General features: G+C 38.9%; 1 protein-coding gene across 1 annotated transcript in view; it reads right to left on the minus strand.

Annotated features, from left to right (window-relative positions):
• nrg3a (neuregulin 3a) overlaps positions 1 to 9,084 on the minus strand; it is a gene marked incomplete at both ends in the record, with an annotated part of 353,495 nt that extends 344,411 nt beyond the window's left edge. Inside the window, one exon of the mRNA XM_081351000.1 lies at positions 8,388 to 9,084. Coding sequence (XP_081207126.1) covers positions 8,388 to 9,084 — 697 coding nt within the window. The remainder of the gene's footprint in view (positions 1 to 8,387) is intronic.
• Positions 9,085 to 10,522: the final 1,438 nt, after the last annotated feature.

Here is a 10,522-nt window from a genome sequence, read left to right on the forward strand (position 1 = left end):
TAGTTTTTTATTGATATTTAAAAAAAATTGCAAATGTTTTGCGCAAATCTGTAATGGAAACGCGCCTAGTATGGCCTACATGAAACACGACTGCCATCTACAGGTTTTAGTAATTCCTGCGTCCAACACCTAATCCCCCTTCTGCAGGATCCCGCAGAATTTCGGAAGTGCTCGCGGCATTCTTCTCTCTGAGACGCGCATTTTTAAAGGCCACATCTGTATATGACACTTTATTCAACAGGAAGAACAGCTCGTTCCACGCGCCATGGGTCATTACCCAATTAAACGTCACATATGCCCAGTCCTTTCAGTTTCGGTTTTCAATCCGATCAAGTGTTTACATGTTCTCTCGATCAGAAATTTCATTTGGATCGAGCTCAATCGGATCGATTAAGGTGTTTACATGAAGGCTTTTCAGTTCGATTGAGCCATCAATCCGATTACTAATGGGTTATTTAGTTGCATGTAAACATAGCCATTGATCAACATAAATGGACAGTTCACCCTGTGAATGAGATTTTTAATTAATCATAACTAGGGCTGTCAAAGTTAGCGCGTTAATAACGCGTTAACGCAAAATCATATTAACGGCACTAATTTTTTTAACGCGCGATTAACGCAGCGCGTATTTTCTGTTTGACCCGTGGCCCAACCCCTAGTTGGAGAAATGGAGATACACAGTGTTGCCAACTTAGCGACATTGCAGACCCCTTTAGCGATTTTTTCCCTTCAACAAAGCGCCCAAACCTTATTTAGTTTCTGAGAACCTAACGTTACCGGTACCGCCGGTACTGCTCTCCCAGCACGCGCCTCTCTCTCTCTCTCTCTCTCTCTCTCTCTCTCTCTCTCTCTCTCTCTCTCTCTCTCTCTCTCTCTCTCTTTCTGCGTCTCGCGCGGAGGAGCAGCGCTTTAATTCAGTTAAGCACAGATATTATGTTGCTTCTCTAATTTTATAAGTATAGCCGAAATCAGAGCACGGATATTGTCTTTATCTTATGTGTATTTGATTTCATCAGACGACGGCTCGATTATCAGAATTTTTGTGCAGATTAACATCTTGGAAGGGAGAGCTGGTTATGTCTTAATGGGTCGCGTTTCAGTCACCATTTCAAATTCATTCCGTTGTTTGAAAACAGAAACAGTAAAATATACCAATGAAAACAGTTTTGAGAATTTAGCTTCATCAAAATGGGCACAGAGAGAGACAAACTACAATGTAATAATAAATAATAAATTTACATTTAGCATTTTCAGAAGAGCTGCCCTGTCATGCAAAAATCTAAACATGTTTGTGTTAGTAAATTGCTCAGTGCAAAGAAAGAGAAGTAATGGTAACCTGGTATTTCTTTGTTCTTTCTACATGTGTCTAATAGACATGAACAAGTTCTTTGAAAAAAACATCTATGACCTTTGAAACATGTCTCGTCCTTATGCTCTATATTGACTATGGTTTCAATAATAAACATACATTTGCATAAAGCATCTATATTTATCCATGCTCACGTTGATTAGAGTATTACAAACTTGAAAAGTATTAATTTAAGGTACATTTAGAACAAATAAAAAAATGTGCGATTAAATGCGATTAATCGCGAGTTAACTCATGACAATCATGCGATTAATCGCGATTAAAATTTTTAATCGATTGACAGCCCTAATCATAACTAATGATGCATAGGCGTCTGGGGTTACTGGTGTAGTCAGAGAAGATATTATTCTTAAGCATCTTATTTATGCGGTCAGAATACTAGTATTTCTAGTCTTAGGCATCTGGGTTTACCTGGTGTTGTCAGAGTAGTTAGCCTAATCGTAGGCATCACAGAGCTGACTGACAAGACAATGGCGGAAGATTTGGCTTCAAAGAGAAATGTAAAAGCACCCATTTTGCAATATTTTGGATTTAAACCCATGCTAATAGGGAACCTGCAAAAGGTTAGTTGTGTTTTTCTAGTTGTTGTGTTCTTCATTAGTAATAATAATAATGAACACACCATTTTAAGCAATTGCAGGCTAATTTGAAAGTGAAAGAAAAATGTGCACGGCCACACAGGCATTCATAACAGGGCGGAGCAGTCACCACTGCCTGTTTTTATAGTCCTCTCCTCCACCTCTATTTATAAAACCCTGCACATTTCTCATCTCTTTCCCTGATAATTTCTGAGCATACCCTTGTCAATTATTCACATGCTCTTCTACATATTGAACATGTTTCCCTTTCTAAGCATTAATATTTAAAGCTTCATCCCTCCTTTAGGAAATCGTAAAAAGATAAATCAAAGTGACATTTTTTTTAAATAGTCTCAGTGAAATTAAGCTCTAATGGTACTGGAAGGGAGCGCTTTTATGGCTTTCTATTAAAACAGGAAATAGACAGACAAGGCAAATAAATCACCTCATCTTCAAACATAAATTCTGAATGATTTTGTAATTTAAGACAGCATTGATTTAAATGTCAGAATCATCAAATGATTCCACTCTCATTTGTATTTTGAGACCAAATAGTGTGACAGTGTAGTAAATGCCCAATACAGTGTGCTAGATGACATGAACTAATCCTCGCAATCAGCTTGATGTTACAAAACAAAGGAAGAATCAATGGTCATTAAATGGCATTCAGTTGGAACCAGGAATCGTGTCAGCCAGTTTCAACCAAAGCTGTTTTCATTTAATGTTACAATTGATTCAGCTTCATAATCGATCACATTGAGATATGGCTTTTATATGGTTAGTTCATCGTAAAGTGCCTCCAGCACTCATTGCAAATTTGCATTAATCTCTACCTACCTATGCTCATTGCATTAGCTGCTAACAGATCCATGGCAGCAGCAACAGAAGTTTCATGTCCTCAACCAAACATAACTAACAGATTCATTAAACTAAATCACAGGCCACTCACTCAATTCACATCAGCCAATCTTGTGGACAGTTATTCTAGGAAAACAAATTGGTCTCTTCATCTGGAAAATCACTGAAATATCTGTTCTTATCTAGCTGTAATATCAAGTATGGCGAGCAGTAATGAGTTTTAAGATAAGCCACAGCTGTGAGCTCTCAAACGCATTTGGATCACAAAAGTTTTAGTTATCTTTTTCTCTGTGCTATTGATATAGGTATAGGCAGGTCTTGCAAGGGGACACAAAGGATTAAGATATCCTCTGTCAGACAACTGAAATGGTAATGAATTACTGCTCAACCAAAGTATATGATAAGAACTTGTTCAAAGACTTATGACACCTCCTAAAATCCACAGGTTATTTTTGATTACTGTGAATAGAGGGGGGTCTACATTACTATATACAGAGAAAAGCATGGGTCAACAGTAAGTTGTTGTTGTTTTTTCAGCAACATATTTAAGCGTATATTTGTATATTTACAAGAAAATATTCATTTCTCCATTATTCTTTACTTCTGACATTTATTCTTTAAAAGAAAATACAAATATTTTTCTCCAGAATTTTTACAAAGAAATATACACACATACACACACAACTAAATAGTATTTATTCACACATAATAACCAAAAATATATGTTATATTTTGTATGGTGTCCTTTGGCCTTGACAACAGCTTGCAATCTTGCTGGCATTGTTGCAGACTTTTCCACAGTCTCTAGGGCCCTATGAAATCAGTTTTATGTTTTTCCCAAATTCTGTTTTATTTTTCCCCCAATGTCATTGCTGTGTCTGTAGTTAAGTATGTATAAAAGATGTATAAAAGGTTCTCAGACATAAACACATTTGAGTCATTTTGTGTAAAAATCCACCAAATTTCAGAAACTTTCCCGGATCAATATTTTATATTTTTCTAAAGAAAGACAAACATCAATGAAGAAAGCCATAATATTAAATGTGATGTATGTATATTTACTGAGTAATTTACTCAGGTCAAAATGACAATGTTCACCTGAGATTTGGAGTCAGATTACAGGGGGAAACAATTTTTTTGACCAAAGTTTGTAGGATATACCTGTAGTAACTCATATTAAAGAAATCTTAATATCCTTTTAGATTCTAATTCTTAACAAACTTTTCTTTTGGTTTCTATATTTTAAAGGCCCAAGAGTAAATTGGTACACATTTTCAATGGTTGCACATTTTAAGAAGAACAAATAATGTTGAAACTAGAAATATACACACAATTAAACATTCCTGAGTGCCATAAACATTATTTTTCCAAAGTTTGTGTGCCTGTAACTGTAAAAGTATCTCTTAAAAATCTCAATATCCTTCTATATTCTCAATCTTAATAAATGTATTCTTAATATTTATTTTGTAATCTTCATTTTAAAGGCCCTATTTAGTTAAATTATTGAATTATGTATATTATGTCTAAAATTATTGAATTTTACCCATTTTCAATATAGCTACACCAACGGATATTATTTTAGATATCATCAACCTCTATTCAAAATAATAGCTTAAACTTAAAAGGTTTTTTATTTTTTTTGTCAGGAAGATAGGCTACATAGATGGCATATTATTTAAAAGCACAATAACTGAACATCTTTGAAATTTCATCAAAAAAAAACATTTAGACAATGGCACTTATTTGAACTTGGCCTAAATGTTGTTGCAACCATGTATGAATAAATGAAAATGCATATTTTTTCACATAAAGAGAGCTTGATAGTATGGGCTGCTTTTTAATGCTTGAGACTTTATTGGTTATTTTGTGTTTCAATAACGTCTCCACGAATACGCTACAAGTTACTTTAAGTGTACTTACCTGCTTTTTTTTATTCTTCAACAAAACATTTTTTGTTTCGCACCGCGGAAATCATAGGGCCATAAATCTGTGTTGTTATTGACTTCCAAATAGTTTCTAGTTGTTCCCAGAGACTTGCTTTTGATGAAACTTTAGCGATCTATCTTTTAATCCACTAAATCCCAAATTTGTTCAATAGGATTTAAGTCCAAACTTTGACTTCGCCAACTGTGACTAAAGAGCTTACACAAACTGGTGGATTAACCATTAAATTATTTTGGTGATCACCAATACTTTTAGTTCAGGGTAGCTGTGGCACAAATCTTACATTGGGTGGTGGTCTTATTAGCACTTATATATGAACAGTGTTGGGGGTAACGAGTTACAAAGTAACGAATTACAGTAACGATATTACTTTTTTGGGTAACGAAATAAAGTAACGCATTACACTAAAAATATCGGTAACTACACTACTTTACTAGACTATAGGAACGCGCTTTCCTGCGTTACCCAAGCCATTTTTGCCTGCGTGTAAAGCTCTGATCTGTTTGTGCTGCGTACATGTCTGTCTGTGTATGTGTGTGTGCGCGCGCGTGCACCGTTGTCATAGAGATCGATTTGAGTGACGTAGCTGCTGGTGCGAAGGGGAGCGGGAAATGGAGACGGAGACAGGGGGGTCCGGCCAGTGGCAATATTCACATCACTTTCAGTTTATTGCTCGAAAGGACAAAAATATTCGCGTGAAATGTACTTTGTATGCCCAGGCAGCAAGTTACTGGCCATCGGGACTACCGGGAGATTCCCAGTGGGCGGACGTGCCTTTTGGGTCGACATCTCTTATTTTTTTTTCTTCTTCTTAACGGACCATAAAACTCGTACATCGGCGGCCCATTCGTTTTGCTTAATTGGTGGCGCTGGGTTAAGTAAGTGCGTGCCGGTGTAATGCATTAGTTAAAAAAGTCTGTGTCAGTTTGTTTTTTTTCCTGATAGCTGACCGGTCCATGAAACACCGTGGCCCATTGGATCTTTTCTTGATTGACACTGGGCTGGTCCAATCACATCTTTAAACACCTCCCCCTTTGGGCTTTGATCGAGCGTGCACGTGTGTCAGTGTGTATCTGTCAAAATAGTCTGAGAGATGGAGAAGAAACGCAAGGAATGTGCAGAGAAATAGCGTGAAAAATAGACACAGGCCCTTCAAGCAGACGCTGTAAAATGTGTCAAAATGTTTTCTGCAGCAGCATGACCTTCATCAGCTCCTGTGGCTGATGATGAGGATAGTGAGGAGGATCAGGACAGAGATGAGAAAGTGTAGAGCCTGCGGTAAGCAGAACTAACAGTTACTTTCAAAACACTTAGGCTATCCCATACACAAAAGATAAATATATTTGAAATATATTTTCAGAGTATATTTTGGAATATATGCAAATATTTGAAATTGGCCCAATAAATATATTTCACACTTAACATCATATATTTTTGTTATATTTCAGAATATATTTCAATGTACTTTTTTTCTGTTTGGATCCCCAAAAGTGTCAAAATATATGTGGCATATATTCCAAATACATTGAAATATATTCTGAAATACAACTAAAATATATGATGTTAAGTGTGAAATATATTTATTGGGCCAATTTGAAATATTTGCATATATTCTAAAATATACTCTGAAAATATATTTCAAATATATTTATCTTTTGTGTATGGAATGTCATGAGTGTAGGAACCCATTACCCAGTAATACATTATTTCCACATCTGCATAGTTGACGATTACCGTAATTTACTATAAATTTAATGAGACGCGTTTGTAAACCATGTTTTCCGTCAAAATAAAAGATTATGTGCTTATATCTCTTTCAAGTATAGAAATTAGTACAAAACTAATTATGAAAGTTTCCTTTATTTTTCAGTGCTTTTGTTTTACAATATATGTATATTAGTGTGCTATTATTATTATGGCCAAAATGCCGATTTTTTTTTTTTTGTCCCAGTCCAGCCCTGATTATGTGTCTACCACCGCAGACATTTGTCCTTTATCCTGTTGTTTGTGGATTTTACAGTGAGGCATATTTCTTTGTGCAGACATGTATATTATTCTTTCATATTTTACATGCCATTTTGTAGGCTACATTTATAAACACTATTTGGACAGGCTAAGTGATGATAGGGCTATGATGTTTGTCGGTATCTACAGGGTAAATTAAGAAATGGGAAAGTAAAGTAATAAGTAGTGAAGTTACTTTTCAAATGCAGTAACTAGTAAAGTAATCTCATTACAATTTACAGAAGTAACTAGTAACTAGTAACTAATTACTTTTTTTGAGTAACTACCCCAACACTGTATATGAACCACTTAGAAATTCTCAGCACAGTTGGCTAACCGCCCTGAACCTTGCTAGTAGAAGGTTCAGTGGGTATAGTGATGTCGCAGCTAAGGATTTTTTCACTTGCCTTTTGCCAGGCTACCAGTTTCTCTGTAGCTGGCTAAGCGCACAATTTGAGCGACATAAACACAAATTAACGAAAAAAATAAAATAAATATCCAAACATCTTCTATTAACACAGTTGCAATTTACATTTTATATTGTCTGTAAACTTTTGCGTTACAAAGGCAATGACTGGCACATTTATATTACATCCTAAAGTTCTCCGTTATCAGCACCACAGTGGAAAATTAAATCAAATCCATGCTGGCTGGCCCGGATCAGCACAGAATGGAACAGTTTAAGCAAAGAAAATGGTTTGGCCTGACAGTGGAAAAAGAGTTGTTGTAATCCTTATGACAAGTATTCAAACTACCTAAATGTCACTGTGAACAGGCTGTCCACTGCATGCAAATGAATGTGATCATTAATTGTGAATGCATCTGTATCTGGGCATTCTGATGACTACAGTTTAGCCACTATAATCCCACAGCGCAATCACATATGGACAGCATATCTTGGTGTCAGGTAATATACTGTTAGCAGGTGCGAGCAATCAGGCATGATGATGCAATCAATTTCTCTGCGATATAAAATTTAAATTTCACTGATATTACACTGAGCCGTAACATTAGCACACAATCCAGTTTTCTTACTTTCAGAGGCTCCTGTAGTTTTCAAATAAACAACAAAATGTGCCATTTAAATTTTGTAAATTCTATAAATTTAAGCAAAGTATAGCTCCATCATTAGAGCCATTACTCGCAGCTCTTTAAGTATCCAAATATAAAGATAGAATCAGCAAATGCAGAGCTAAAGAAAACATATTCTGAGGTTCCCTACAGTAACTGACATCCTGATACAAGCTTTTTCATGTGCTGCGGCCAGTGAAAAATGATAAAATAAGAAACAAACCTTTTTTACACTATTATGAAATTCTCTTCATATTTCTTGATTCAATATATCACATTTTGAAACACAGGGAGTGGCCAGAGTCGCTGCTTGTAATTAGTGTTTCTGCCGCTCCCTGGCGACATGATAGACAGGACTGTATGCGGCCACGAGTCTGTCATGCTTCGCTTCTGGGATGTCATTAACACAATATACATGTGCTAACAGTACCATGCAAAACTGCAATCTGCAAAGCAAGTCAACAAAGACTGTCTGATCACCAATATTCCCCAACAGCAGTAGAACTGCACACCTCTTGCACTAGCAAAACCAGCAAGAACTGATAATAAAGTATCAAACTTACGTGTCTTGCGGCTGACATGGGTTCGACCAGGCGTGGTCACATGCCTCTCGGATGACTGCTCTCTGGTCCACATTTGGGTGGAGTCGTTTAGGACTGCTGGGTTGGAGGGAGAGGGGCTGGATGTAGACGTATGGACAGTAGACATGGTGGTAGAGACCACGGTGGTCGTAAAGGTGGGATTACGTGGGACAAAGCGAGTAGAGGGGCTCTTCTGTGTCACCTGACTGCCGGATGCCCCACTACCTCTAGGTGGAATGTTTGGAGGAGTTCCCGTTCGAGTCCTGCTCTGCACCACTGAGGTGATGGTGGGGCTGACCGAGCTGACACCACCAATAGTGGTTGTAGTGGTGGTGGTGTCAGATCCCTTAGGAAAAGTGCTAGGCTTGGACAGAAAGATGGGGTCCTGGCCAATACCCTTGGCGTCCACCAAGTCTGTGGGCACATAGTCCCGCACAGAACCCACTACGATCCATTTCAACAGCATGAGACTGAGCCCCAGGCCTATGAAGCCAATGAGAAGCGGAACCACACAGAGCCAGGTCTGTTGGCGGGGCCAAAGGGCACAGGTCCCACACCTTAAAATGCCACCACGCACAGGGGCCTGGCCTTGTTCACGTCCACCGGAGCCGCCTCTCCCATCGGGCTCCTCCAGTACCATAGCCCCCGAGTTGTTCACGGTTCCCGAGCTGTCACTCATCTCGCCTGTATCACACTAAGGGTTAACCCCAAGGCCGAGAGCACGGCAGACATGGATAGCACAAGGTGAAATTCCGGCCAGAAGTGCCAGACATTGGAAAAAAACGGAAAGTAAGACAACCACAAGAACAAATAATTATGAACAGAAAAGAACAGAAATAATTATGAACACATCAAGGCAGACAAATCACAACCACACACTGCCACACACTAATACACATACACGCACTCACAATCAGACAAACACATACACCCAATAGAATTCCGGAGGTGGAAATATCAGCGGTTGCAGAATCCAGCAAAAAGACAGTCCTTTAGTCAAGTTCCACCATAACGACCAGACGACTTCCAGCTCGCCACAAGATCACCAAATCAGTACGAATGTTAAATAAAGGTGCCGAGCAAAGAAGGTGGAAGGAAAGGGAGGAGTGAAATCATCTGCATGTCTCCGAGCACCAGCCGTTGCAGCAGCACTCTCTGTCGTCAGATTATCAAATCCCTCTTTTTGCAGATGACACCACGGTAAGATTTATCCTCTGATCTTGTCACTCCATGCATTGCAATATTTAAAGGTGGAGTTCAGTAAAAGTTAAACACTGACTCATATTTTTCCCGTTTCATTCACACCAATTCCTTTTTCAAGGTCTCGATCTGACTTGTATTTGAGCGCTGAGTCAGCTATACATATCCCAGGAAGCTGGTTCCCTCACGCAGGAGGGGTCACTGTTGACCATGAAGCAATAATGTCCCCTTTTCCACAAGCAAAGCTCCTGATGAATTATAGCATCCTTAAGGGAGCAAGGGACCTGCAGCACGAACCCAGTACGTGCAAGCTGAGCAATAAACCCGGTCGAGGAGGCAGTGGCATGTGCAGAGTTGTCCTGGAGGAGACGGTGGATGATTAAATCCGTTAGCAGTGCAAATCCGTTCTGAACAGTGCCTGATGAGCGACCCACTGCCGTAGAGTGAGCCGCTGATATCGTGCAAAGCAGTGGGCATACGCTCAGCCTCTATCTACATTCCTCCACTGAGAGCGCGCAAAAGAGAATGAGAAAGAGAGAGAAAGAGAGAGAGAGAGAGAGAGAGAGAGAGAGGAGCAGCGTGATGAGGGGAGGGAGCGAGGGAGGGAGGGAGGGAGGGAGGAGTGAGCTTGTTCGAAGACGGACAGAAAAAGAAAAAGAGAAGGGTTACAAAAAGACAGTATGCAGGTTTTCCATGAGACAACATTCATCCTTTCCTCATTACGGTTGTATTTGTTTTGCCTGTCTGTTGTTCCCTCCTAGGGCTCCCATGTCAAAGAGTCCGGACTAGCGTGTGTTCCCGCTCTAATCTCCTGTGGGATTTTAACATGGCTCAAGCCTACAACACTGCAGCCAGACACATACACAGACAGCCTTCTACTCTCCCCTACTGCTGATGCCAGGAAAGAGAAAGGGAGA

The sequence above is a fragment of the Scardinius erythrophthalmus genome (genome assembly GCF_964197995.2).
Source record: "Scardinius erythrophthalmus genome assembly, chromosome: 21".
In the NCBI taxonomy this organism is placed as follows: domain Eukaryota; kingdom Metazoa; phylum Chordata; class Actinopteri; order Cypriniformes; family Leuciscidae; genus Scardinius; species Scardinius erythrophthalmus.